Below are 14307 nucleotides of genomic sequence, written 5' to 3'. Positions count from 1 at the left end.
AGGCAATCATTGTAAGCTATGTTGAGTTCACAGATGGCTTGTTTAACAACTGATTTTCCAATTATCTTCAGAAAGATACCTTTTGTTAATTATGCCCCCCTTCGAAGAAGAGGGGGTATATTGTTTTGCACATGTCGGTCTGTATGTCCGTCCGTCCACCAGATGATTTCAGGATGATAACTCAAGAACGCTTAGGCCTAGGATCATGAAACTTCATAGGTACATTGATCATGAATCGCAGATGACCCCTATTGATTTTTAGGTCAAAGGTCAAGGTCACGGTGACCGGAAAATGTAAAATGGTTTCCGGATGATAACTCAAGAACGCTTATGCCTAGGATCATGAAACTTCATAGGTACAATTTGATCATGACTTGCAGATGATCCCTATTGATTTTCAGGTCACTAGGTCAAAGGTCACGGTGACCCTAAATAGTAAAATGGTTTCTGGATGATAACTCAAGAACGCTTATGCCTAGGATCATGAAACTTCATAGGTACATTGATATTGACTTGCAGATAACCCCTATTGATTTTCAGGTCACTAGGTCAATGGTCAAGGTCATGGTGACCCGAAATAGTAAAATGGTTTCTGGATGATAACTCAAGAACACTTAAGCCTAGGATCATGAAACTTCATAGGTACATTGATCATGACTCGCAGATGACCCCTATTGACTTTCAGATCACTAGGTCAAAGGTCAAGGTCACGGTGACTTGACATAGTAAAATGGTTTCCGGATGATAACTCAAGAAAGCTTACGCCTAGGATCATGAAACTTCATAGGTACATTGATCATGGCTCGCAGATGACCCCTATTGATTTTCAGGTCACTAGGTCAAAGGTCAAGGTCACAGTGCCAAAAAACATATTCACACAATGGCTGCCACTACAACTGACAGTCCATATGGGGGGCATGCATGTTTTACAAACAACCCTTGTTTATTATGTTTTTTTACATATTTCAAATTCATAGGTAAGCTTATCAATAAGCAAACAAATGAACAAAGCAGCGTTTGAACTTTCTAAAGCAGCGTTTGAACTTTCTAAAGCAGCATTTGAACTTTCTATTCATTTTTGGTATCATTGTGTTGTTTGTGTTGGACTGCTATTCAAAATGGATGTTCTTGTCATGTTGAGATGAAACAAGAATGTGCACACATACACAACCCTGGAGCTTCAATTGGGTCAGATTGGCTGTTGATAGCTTCAATATATTTCCTGGGTTATTGGGCTGGTTACAACTGCCTTTGATAGTAAACTATGGCCATATCAGGTGTCAGTTAGGTGGTACAAGAGTTCTGTCAGATTGGGAGTCCCTTTTCTCCTTTAAGTGGTTGGAGGTAATGTTTATCTCTGAGCTTTTCATTATGAGTGATTATTACTTGGCACTTGTCTTTGTTACATTTGATACATTGTTGTTGTGTTGTTTCATAATATATCTGGTTTAGTTATTCAAAACAAATATGTTGTATCTGTTATTAATCCTTTAGTAATTATAGTTAATTTAAACCATTATTGTTAATTGTTGAGATGTTTAGTTTGATTTGTTTGTGTCCAGTCTCAGTGGATGCTACAACAGTGGACATGGTTTATGGTTCAGGATATTGGCAATGTAGATAAATTTTTGTCAGCGTAGAATTGTGACTCCCAAAATTGGCACAATGACATTAGCAATGCATCTAGATGTAACCATTAGAAGAACTATAAGTCTCTACTTAACACTGAAAGGTATTTGCTGTTGGAAATTCCACTTAAATATAATCCAGCCTTTGCCAAGTTTAGGTTCCCCAACCACAAATTAAGTAAAGAAGTCTGTACAGTCGAAACTGACCTAACGGCCACCTGAATTTACCGGTCACCTGCAGACAACGGTCAGTCTGGAATCCCCCGACGAAAAACACTCTATATTACACTTGAATTCAACGGCCACCTGTCCATAACGGCCAACGGCCACTACATTCCACTCCGAAATTCATGTTTGACCTGAAATCAACGGTCATGCGTCAGTCGTCTCGAGTCGCGAAAATTAAAAACACAGCACATCATGTGTCCGTTTTTTTGCGGTAAAAGTGTCTGATAGCGGTAATTGTCTTTGATATTATAAAAGCGGCCCTCTGCGAGTAAACAAACAATTTGTGCATCCATGACCGGTATGTAAAATTGTTTCACCATTAATTATTGAATTTTCATTTTGATTGCTTTAAAAGACCAATTGTCTGCAACTCATTTTGCTACCAGTTGTTTATTAAAAATATATTTTATATTCGTTATTTTACATGACTAACCCACTCCTCTAAGCCGAAATGATCCGTAAAACAAAATTGTGCCTTTGTGTCGTATGAGCGAATCTGCACTAAAACTAAATTTAGGTTCACATCGTACATGCATGATCAGTTGTTTAACGAAAAGACGGTTGATATTCAAATGCATTTTTTTCTCTCTCCGGGATGGTGTTTTAGTATGTTGATGCTGAATTAACAAATATAAGTGTACATTGTATATGTAGTGAAAATACCAAAAATAAACAACGGTTGCGATAGGCAGCTATAAACTGTTAGATGCCCATAATATCACTTTAAACAGGTGACATTAACAATAACAATGTGTATTAATAGCAATTATCGTCTGCATGCATAACGCATTAGCGCGTGACAAAGTCAATTGATCTGTATCGCTGATTAAGTGTTAAAACAACATTAAGCTGGCGAGTGTTTTGATAAGAAAGCGATAAGAGGATTAGTGATCAGCTTTAATGGCAAAACATGGACTGATTTGCAACATTTAAAGCATCTGAAAGCGGTAATTGTCTATGATATTATAAAAGCGGCCCGCTGCGAGTAAACAAATTATAAGGTGTTGAGAAGGTTTCTTTTCCGGGGATAATTGTGGGTGTATCTTCTAAAGAAAATTTATCAGAGTTTATGACTTGTTGAAAGTTAAATTATCGCTAAATTAAATGACCGCTATTTCTTTGAATTAGAACGGTACAATTACATCGTACTATCGGTTTATGACACCTAATCCGCCTTTTCGACTTTTACGGACGTGACGTCAACGGAAAGTGACAAGCTTTATTTACTGAATGAATGAGATGCACGAGAAAACAATTATACCAGCGTTGATAAAGTCATTGTTTAATTTAACATTATGAAATTAAATCAGTCTAAAAGATATCATTCTCTGTTATTCAATGTACACGCGTAAGTTAATGCTATTATTATGCTTTGTTAATGCAATGAGCATTTGTTTTACACTGTATGCAAACGATTGGGTGGGGTAAGGACGTAGTAATACTACCAACTGACCAACCTTCTTAAAATTGTGATCCGAATTCAACGGTCACCTGTGGACAACGGTCACTTTGATCATTTCCCTTGACTGACCGCTGAATTCAGGTTTGACTGTAGTTGCATGTTGCATATAATTTGACAATACAGTCAATCTTGTATTTAGAGACCACTTAAGGGAGGAACCAAAAGTGGTCTCTTTAATAAAATAAATAAAATCCAATACCCGAATTTTCTCATTAAACGTTGACACTTCCCGTTTTGACATTTTAATTTCTGCATGTAAGCTACGGAAATCTGACTTGATTATGGTGCATAGGGAAATAAATAAAACACGTGGATTGAAGACTAAATAAACAGGCCTGATTGGTAAATATGCTAACACAAACTAATTAGCATAATTACAATTATATTTTTTTAGTGAACGGATATCGACACATGTACCAGATTAATAGTTCATTTTTTACACCACTCTGGAACACTGTGAAAATGTTTGTCGCATTGGCGCATAGTTTCTGCAATGAAATCGGCGATTTAGTTTGTCACCTAACGTCCCAGATTGTAAACTCTTTAAACCATAGACTGTGCGTCAATACCTTACTGTTTTATTCAACACAAACAAATGATACGCAGTCTGCATCAACACTGGTCAGAACCGGTCATCAAGACAAAGGAAAATGGCTGGTGTGCATTCTATACATAGACGGTGATGTCACTACGTTATTGTCACCTCTATACTAAGACCCATCACATTCCCCTGGTTTGGGGAATTATGCTTCCGCCAAAGTAGTTCTGCGTAGGAATGAAAATATTAATAATGAAAGAAAAGTCGTTTTTTTATTGTTGTTTAAAATGGAATGTAGTTTAAAGAAATGTTATTTAATTATGTTTAAATGTAATTTTGAATCTCTATTAAGACTGATAGCGATTATCAGAAGCACGATTACCTGACCTACTTTTGCTTTCACTTTTCACTCGTAAAAGAAGTGCTACCCACAATTCCTTTCGCATTAGTACACAGGTCAGTAAAACTGGTGTGTACACAATGGGCTGGTGTGAACACAAAACAAAGGTGCAATCGTACATCTTATTGGCTTAGAAATAATGTAAGTATGTGTATCATCTTGTATTCACAACTACAAACATGTGTTAAGTTGTTTGTAAAATACTGGGTATTTTGAGCCAAAGGCCTTTATTTATTTAGTTGAGTTGAGTTGGAGGGATTCAGACAAGTACTGTCAGCCATAGTTTGGTAACTGTGGACATGTACCATACAACACCTGTAAACATTGAGGCTAATGATTCATTAGCCAACAGTTGACCAGAGGTAAATGTTTACACTGGGCATTCCTCCCATTCTCTGTGATAGAACCAGCCCATGGTCAGGAAGTGGCATATGAGTTTGTAATCCACAGGGGAAACAACTGTCATCTGCACACATGTTGCTTGCTAGAAGCAAAATGTTGGACTAGCGCAGATTTTTCATATTGCTTCAACACCTGTTAACAGTACATCAGCTTTTCTCATGCGTATGTTTATGTCCAATATGTCCAAACACCAAACATTATTTTGTGACGGTCAGAGCAAAGTGCATGTACTCACCAGAGCCCCAGGTGCTTATAGTGTTGTGCCCATGGTAAGCTTTTATGATAACTCTTTGTCCATTATCATTTGTTGGTTATTTATCATTTGTCGTGCTTGTCAACAAATACATCAGTGAACACTCAAGAGGTTTCATTAAAAGTGGTTGGAACATTTGTCCCAATGATATCTGGCAGAGTATACAAAGGGTCAAGAAGCAGGGCTTTCTCTGCCATTCACCAAATTAGCCAATGGCTACAAATTGAACGATTTGGCTACATAAAATATTTGGCTACAACTTTTTCTTCATTAAAATTTATAAAATAGCCAAAAATAGAAGAATTTTTCCATAGCAAGGCGACTTTGGCTCAATAAATTTTTGAGTCAGGGGAAGCCCTGAAGAAGGGGCAAAAAAACTAGGTCACATGGTGAACTTCCAAGAAAAATCTTGTGAACCCTCTAATAACCTTGAACTTGCTCAGAACATTTTTCCAATGATATCTTTGCTTAGTTTGAAAATGATTCTGGTCCATTGAAAAACATGTCCGCCATGCAGTGGCGGGACAGTCTTCCTATTATGGCTGTTTGAAAACCTTGTGGGCATCCTAGATTTCTTATAATAATGGAAATAATTCAGATTTCATCTGAACTTTTTTCATCTCAAGTCCAAAAATATGTAGATAATGTAAACAAAAAAGCATTTAAATAATGTATGAATACATCATATCTAATTTGTGATCTTTAAATCATAAGAAATACTGATACTTTTTCAAATTAATTATTTTTGTTGACAGTGAGCATATACAATTTGAGAAAGCATATTTTAAAAGTGACTTTACAAAGCATATCCTACAAAAATTGTATGCTTCCCCAAAATTTTTGGGGGGAGCATGTAGTCGCCGCTTCGTCTGTCCATGCGTCAGTCCGTCCATGCGTCCGTCCGTCCATGCGTCCGTCCGTCCGTGCACAATTTTTGTCCAGGCTATTTCTCAGCAATTAATGACCGGAATTCAATTAAACTTTATTCGCTCACAAATAATAAAATCATATATTCAAAAGCAGACCATGACTGATGATGAAGTCTAAGTCTAGCTTGGGTCTATATGATAAATGGACAGGTGTAGAAAGACATAGATCACTCATCATTTCTATCTTTCCAAACCTTTTTAACCATTTGAAATTAATTGGTCAGATTATGATATCATGTGACAGAAACTTAATCCAAACTGGCCATCTCATTCCTTGTTTAAACATTCAGATTTACTGGAAAGTAACATAGGGAAATCTTTTTTTTTGCTGACAAAATTATGCTTCATATTGCATAATACATCTTTTATAGGAACCTTCACTTATGAACACAAATTCCTGAGATAATATAAATTAAAAAATAACATTTTGAGCTGTTTTTTTTAAATTATATTGCATGTATCTGAAATTAAAAACAAAATGTTGTTTGGATAGACTTTGCAAAATAAACAAAAATTTTCTATTTTACTACAGGTACAATACTTTGTCAGAATGAATAAAACTTTTTCTTTCTACTACATGACATTCTATTTGACACATCATTGTCATACCTACAGCCAACTTAAGACCATCATCAGTACAGGTGACATTCAAACTGTCTGACGGCAACAATTTATTATACAGCATACATTTGAGAGTGAGGCCCTGGTTCCCTTACTGTGGCCCTGGTTCCCTAACTGTGGCCCTGGTTCCCTAACTGTGGCCCAGTTCTCACAATCCAGGTTTCTTTGTCCTAATGAGCTCTAAAACTGGTAGCAACATGGCTTGTAATCATTTGGAACCTTCTGATTGTGGAACATCCCTGATTAGATATCGGTGGGTATCAGCATGCTTGACAGGGTATGGAGTCAGCAGCAATTTGTTTATCTTAATGAACATTAGTGGCCATGATGTTTGGAAATACAGAAGCATTCCTTTTCATGTTGAATTATTTTATTGTGCCTTTCTTGTTGGAGATTTTTGTCAAGGCTGTTGCTGTTGATGATAACACTACAAGTGCTGGTGATGATGATGATGATGATGATGGTGGTGGTGGTGGTGGTGGTGGTGGTGATGATGACTTGCCTTTGTTGACCTCCACCGAAAAAGCTTACAAATTATAATGTTAATGCAATTTCTCTGATTTCTGAATGAAACCAATCCTGATTATGTTAAGTTTTCATCGATAATAAAACATATGTCAGAGGTGTGCCAGGAAACAGGTAGAGATCACAGTATGGATATAGCTGATAAGGTTGCAGGGCAATTGAGATCTGAATGGTTTTTCTTAAGTCAATCATTTCTTGGCAGAGGTTGTATTCCCCTCTGCAGGCTGCACTGAAATGAATCACCGAAAGTCACAAGGTTTATCAGCTTGAGGAAATGTACTTGCAAAAAATGAATCAACAGATATATCAGACTTTTGATTGCTGAGGTAAAACAGGTTCATACACATTTACTTAAACATCCTTTTCAAAACAAACAAACACAAACATTAAAATCAGATCAGACCCTTTGTCTATGTTTCTTAATAAACAGCCTATTAGATGCTAGGTGATTGCATTCATAATGACTATTGTTTGTTTTTGGCTGCCCTATTATACCAAGCAATCAGTCTTGCTTCTTCTTTTCATACCAGATTCCTGGAAGCTCATTTCCTGTATCATTATGGTAGATTCTTGTCCAGTCTTGGGTTCTTTTAGAGTCATGGTTATGCAGATCCATGAAATTACGTTAAAGAACATTCCCACATTATGCAGTCGTTACAGAAAAAGTTTTGACCAGGTCACAATCATTTTGCTGATCAAAAATGCGACATAAATAGGTCAATATTGTAATTCATCAGAGCTCTTACTAACTATTTATTCTTTTATAAATTGTTCATATAGTGTTCCTAAGTAACACAAAATCGTTTATTTATTACTATTTTCCATACTACATCGTCTGTTGACATTTTTTCACAAGATATTAACCTCCCATGCAACGTCAGTCTTAAGGCTATTTATAGTATGCAAATCTTGAAATTGGATAGCCAATCAGAATGCACTGCTCAACAAGAAACCCATTTTCAAGATGGCAGTGTTACACCATCAACACAATAAATTATTTATTATTATTTCAGAAAATTAACATTTAAAAAAGAAAAAAACATAAAGAGCAGATGTTAATAATTATGTTTATGACATGTTGAAAACAGAACCTCTTTATTATTTCATGTGCCTGGGTTGCTATGGTCATATGACTGAAATTAAACCCTTCTAATTTCAAATGTTTTATAACTTTAATATGTGTTGAAATGTTAATGATAAAATTGGTAACAGCATACAATTTAAAAGAAAATGTTTCTCAGCCATTTTAAATACTGATTGCATGGTACTTCATGATGGTGTTGTGTCTATGTGCAGACTGCCAGTACACATGCCACCACCAGTGCCTACCTCTCATCCAGCTCGAGTGCAAGTGTGTGTCACATGACCATGAGGACCAGGGGGCGGGGCTGTCAGGGGAGACCACTCTAGAGGACCTGTCCATCCCTGCCATGGAGCCCATGTCAGAACCAGCCTCAGTGAGTATTGACTGACACACTTGCAGAATACTAGGGTAGTGCTGAATGTAGAGAAGATTAGTCTGTGAGAATTTAAAACACTTCAAGCACATAAGCCTCTGCTGGGGCTGTTGATGTTTAAGCCAAGACAAACTTGTCTATATTAAACACTAAGTCTAGCATTCTACTTATCTAGATTGAACACTAAGCCTAGTATTCTACTGGCGGGCAATTTTGATGTTTTAGCCGGGATAAACTTACCTATATTAAACACTTGTCCCATTATTCCCATCATTTTGTTCTCCTTTTTTTTTTAAATCAACTAAACAAAAATGCTCTGAATTTAGCAGAATATAAAATATTTCACAATAAACATCAAATTTTGGTCATAGGACTTCTTCCTCCCCTCAAGCCTAGCATGAAGAATAGCTGTAGTTGTGATTTATTCTGTGAAAATTGCAACATATTAACTAAGGGTCAACTTGTACAGTTGTTGGTTAGTTTAAATATAAAATTATCGAAAAGCTTTTGTAAAAATTGTTTATTCCTACCCCTTTTAAAGTATGGTTGAACAAGTCATTGTGAAGGTAAAAGACATTGTTTTGCAGATGTTTATATCGGGTGCACATCCCATGTTATGTCAAAGCCAACTTTTCTTGTTGTAAAAAAACACTGTACCTATTTTCATAACACTTTCCCACTCAGAAGCAAAGTGAAGATGGCTATGTGCAAATAACTTTAAAACAGAAAAGCCTGCGAGTTACTCACAGTCTGTTCAGGTTATACGCTGTTTGCTGCTCATCAGTATCTAATTTTGGAGATGAAGCCTTAAAAACTTGAATCTAGTTAGAAATGTCTTTAATTAAAAAAAAAATCTGAGGAACTACAAATGCGTTAAAATACGTTTCTAAGTGGTAAAGGATTAACTGGAAAAAACATGTTCATACCAATAAAAGGATTGTGTTAGTGGCTATTGTTTATGAATGGTTCATACCAATAAAAGGATTGTGTTAGTGGCTATTGTTAATGAATGAAATAAAACAGGAGGGGTTTCCTTGTGCACTTCACATGTCAATTGTTTGGACATATAGAACAGAGGATAAATGCATGCGTCAATTGTTTTAAGACTTTATTGGTTTATTATCTAAAAGCACCTTTTGAGCATCCAAATCATATAAAGAAGTAATGTTTGATAACAGGACATGGCTCACGTCATAAATCGTGGACCATATTCACAACGTTCTGTAGAATTTAACAAGAAAAGTGTCTTGAAGATTTCAAAGTTTTGCAAAACTTTTTTACAGCAAACCACTGAATGATATAATTTAAAGGCAAGACCCTTAATATTCATTAGCCAAACTTCAAAATCCTGGGCCAGGAAGCTCAAGTCTCCTGTTAAATTGTTCACAAGTAAATACAGCGCCTTACCTTTACTAGTTCCCTGCATGTTTCTCAGGAAAAAGATGAGACAGACTCGGGGTACCGTTCGGGTACGATCCCCGATGAGAAACTGCCGCCAAAACCAAGTGAGGCCACGCTGAACCGGGAAGAGCTGCGCAAACGCATAGCCGAGTTCAACAGGCTTGTTCAGGGGGCTAACTTTGCACTGGTGAGTTTGTAGGCTTGTTCAGGGTGCTAACTTTGCACTGGTGAGATTGTTTGATGGGAAAGGACAAGGAATGAATATTGAATCTAATATTCACAATTTCTCCTGTCTGCGGCTTTTGCAAGTAATGGTAAATTATGTTTTATTGATTAAGACGATTTATTGAACCTGAACTAATATTTTTGTATAGATTTTAGTGACTTTCAATATTGGTACATGTAAATCTGTTTATTTCTTATTCAAGTGATTTTGCTTCTTATTGAGAGATACTCAAGTGACGTGTCCTTTATTTATCAACTATTTGCAGCAAAATTGTTTGAAAATGAGAGGATTTATATGTAAGATGTGATTTATCAACTGGTTGTTTGGTTGATTGGGATTTCAAGTTAAAAGATCACAGACTATGGTAATAAATCATAACATTTAAATTTAATATAATACAATGATAACATGGTTTATGTTAAGTATTAAGGATCTTTTAAAGGGACATTTCCACATTGGGGTAAATTGACAAAATCGTTTCAGATTTGCAGATTTCAGTTGTAGTTATGTTATTTGCATGGAAACATTAAAACTTAACATTTACCAGGCTCTAAAATACCCATTATATGCATCTTTTGAAGATTTAAAAACCTTAAAATTATAAAGCGTGACAAATGTGAAATGTTTGGATAATTTGGAAAGTTTTGTTGTTATAGATATATTTTGTGACCATGCATGGATTGCTTATATAAAGTATACAATACATCATAATCTGAGAATGTGTGCCAAGTAATTTAAGCGCTTGACTGTTACTTCAAGTGTTGATGGTTCGAGCCCGGGTGTGGAGTATTATTTATTTCTTTTTTTCAATTGTATCCTTGTTTTATACTGGAGCTCTTTAGTTCTGATGCTTACATAAATCAATTTAAAGAACTTAATGACAGATTTCAAAACATTTTTAGAAAACTTTTATTTCATGCAATCTTGAAAAACTCCTGGACGCATTCTCAAAAATAATGCATTTATTTTATTAAGTACACCTAGGCTTTCCTCAGGGAAAAAAGAGTATCAATGTAAGTGTTTAAAGAACAAGTACTATAATTCTAATTGTTTAATTAATTGATATTCCTTTCTTACATATACATATTATCCTAGCTGTGTCAATAGAGGGTTCAATACATATTGTGTGTAAAGTGTCTAGCTCTGTCAATAGAGGGTTCAATACATATTGTGTGTAAAGTGTCTAGCTCTGTCAATAGAGGGTTCAATACATATTGTGTGTAAAGTGTCTAGCTCTGTCAATAGAGGGTTAAATACATATTGTGTGTAAAGTGTCTAGCTCTGTCAATAGAGGGTTAAATACATATTGTGTGTAAAGTGTCTAGCTCTGTCAATTGAGGGTTCAATACATATTGTGCGTAAAGTGTGTTTCCAGCCTAGCTCTGTCAATAGAGGGTTAAATACATATTGTGGGTAAAGTGTCTAGCTCTGTCAATAGAGGGTTCAATAATATTGCGTAAAGTGTGTTTCCAGCCTAGCTCTGTCAATAGAGGGTTAAATACATATTGTGTGTAAAGTGTCTAGCTCTGTCAATAGAGGGTTAAATACATATTGTGGGTAAAGTGTCTAGCTCTGTCAATAGAGGGTTCAATACATATTGTGGGTAAAGTGTCTAGCTCTGTCAATAGAGGGTTCAATTATATTGCGTAAAGTGTGTTTCCAGCCTAGCTCTGTCAATAGAGGGTTACATACATATTGTGCGTAAAGTGTCTAGCTCTGTCAATAGAGGGTTACATACATATTGTGCGTAAAGTGTCTAGCTCTGTCAATAGAGGGTTCAATACATATTGTGCGTAAAGTGTCTAGCTCTGTCAATAGAGGGTTCAATACATATTGTGTGTAAAGTGTCAGATTAGCTTGTGCAGTCTGATAATCTGCAGTCTGCCTCAACTGAATTTTTTCTAAGAAGAGATTTTGTTTAAATGAGAATATCATAAAAATGGAAAGTGTTGTTCTAGATTAGCATGCCCAGACTGCACAGGCTAATCTGGGATGAAATTTTATGCACATGGATAAAACCCACACAGAGTGAGGTTCATTTATGTAATAAAACGATATTTGATTCTTACACATGCATACCAGTTTGCCTCAATTTCCAGCGAGAAAGGGAGGACACAAGTACTTATGACAAGGATGCAGATGTAGACATGAAGACAGAACCATTCCAGGGCTTTATCAAGGTTGTTCTGAATCTGGTGCGACCAATCAGCATGTCTCTTGGGGCCCGCCCACCTTCGATATATGAGGTGCTCACACGAGAACACATTGTGGAACAGAACACGCAAAATATCTCCTTCTACATGCCACGTGACACTGTACGCTCCATACATGCGCACAGGTAACATTGGAAATACAATTTGTATTAGCATTGTGGACATAGGAAAATGTTTTGTTTTGTAGTTTCCCACTTATTAATTTATATATCAGTATAATAATATGAAGGTGATCAGTTAATCTGATATAGCATTTCCTGGTCAGGCTTTACATATTCTTAACAGATTACTGTATGAATGAATGTTATTAGACACAGTAAGTGACAACTGCGCTACTCGAATTATTGCATACCAAACTCAATACGGCTTTTGTGGCTTGGCTTAGTTGGTATAGAGCCATTTTATATTTTACTTCATGTATTTTGTTGTATTTGTCACCAAATTAATCTCTTTTAAAAGTTTAGAGGATTTGCACCAACTAAAATCAAGTGTAGCTAGTGTAACTTGAGTAAGTTTTAAATGCAACAACTTATCACCAGTGTGTTCATTTTGATTACTTAAGGGTTAAAGTTCAAATGTGCATTGGCAAACAGACAATGAGTGCAATGATGTGATGATCTTGAGACAATAAGTGCAATGACTTAATGATCTAGAGACAATGACTTGATGATCTAGAGACAATGACTTGATGATCTAGAGACAATGACATGATGATCTAGAGACAATGACATGATGATCTAGAAACAATGACTTGATCTAGTGACAATGACTTGATGATCTAGAGACAATGACATGATGATCTAGAGACAATGACTTGATGATCTAGAGACAATGACTTGATGATCTAGAGACAATGACTTGATGATCTAGAGACAATGGCATGATGATCTAGAGACAATGACTTGATGATCTAGAGACAATGACTTGATGATCTAGAGACAATGACTTGATGATCTAGTGACAATGACTTGATGATCTAGTGACAATGACATGATGATCTAGTGACAATGACATGATGATCTAGAGACAATGACATGATGATCTAGAGACAATGACTTGATGATCTAGAGACAATGACTTGATGATCTAGAGACAATGACATGATGATCTAGAGACAATGACTTGATGATCTAGAGACAATGACTTGATGATCTAGAGACAATGACTTGATGATCTAGTGACAATGACTTGATGATCTAGAGACAATGACTTGATGATCTAGAGACAATGACTTGATGATCTAGAGACAATGACATGATGATCTAGAGACAATGACTTGATGATCTAGATACAATGACATGATGATCTAGAGACAATGACATGATGATCTAGAGACAATGACTTGATGATCTAGAGACAATGACTTGATGATCTAGAGACAATGACTTGATGATCTAGAGACAATGACTTGATGATCTAGAGACAATGACATGATGATCTAGAGACAATGACATGATGATCTAGAGACAATGACATGATGATCTAGAGACAATGACATGATGATCTAGAGACAATGACATGATGATCTAGTGACAATGACTTGATGATCTAGAGACAATGACTTGATGATCTAGAGACAATGACTTGATGATCTAGAGACAATGACATGAGGATCTAGAGACAATGACATGATGATCTAGAGACAATGACATGATGATCTAGTGACAATGACTTGATGATCTAGAGACAATGACTTGATGATCTAGAGACAATGACATGATGATCTAGAGACAATGACATGATGATCTAGAGACAATGACTTGATGATCTAGAGACAATGACTTGATGATCTAGTGACAATGACTTGATGATCTAGAGACAATGACATGATGATCTAGAGACAATGACTTGATGATCTAGAGACAATGACATGATGATCTAGAGACAATGACTTGATGATCTAGAGACAATGACTTAATGATCTAGAGACAATGACTTGATGATCTAGAGACAATGACTTGATGATCTAGAGACAATGACTTAATGATCTAGAGACAATGACTTGATGATCTAGAGACAATGAC

At 36.0% G+C, this 14307-nt stretch overlaps 1 protein-coding gene across 1 annotated transcript in view; it reads left to right on the top strand.

Moving 5' to 3' along the window:
* LOC127872208 (ras association domain-containing protein 1-like) overlaps nucleotides 1-14307 on the top strand; it is a 65726-nt gene that overhangs the window by 33347 nt on the left and 18072 nt on the right. The window contains exons 3-5 of the mRNA XM_052415537.1: nucleotides 8283-8443; nucleotides 9879-10031; nucleotides 12170-12408. Of these exons, the coding sequence (XP_052271497.1) occupies nucleotides 8283-8443; nucleotides 9879-10031; nucleotides 12170-12408 (553 nt within the window). The remainder of the gene's footprint in view (nucleotides 1-8282; nucleotides 8444-9878; nucleotides 10032-12169; nucleotides 12409-14307) is intronic.

This window comes from Dreissena polymorpha, chromosome 3 (assembly GCF_020536995.1).
Source record: "Dreissena polymorpha isolate Duluth1 chromosome 3, UMN_Dpol_1.0, whole genome shotgun sequence".
In the NCBI taxonomy this organism is placed as follows: Eukaryota; Metazoa; Mollusca; class Bivalvia; order Myida; family Dreissenidae; genus Dreissena; species Dreissena polymorpha.
Note: the sequence above shows the minus strand (reverse complement) of the source record. Positions and strands in the feature narration are given on the sequence as shown.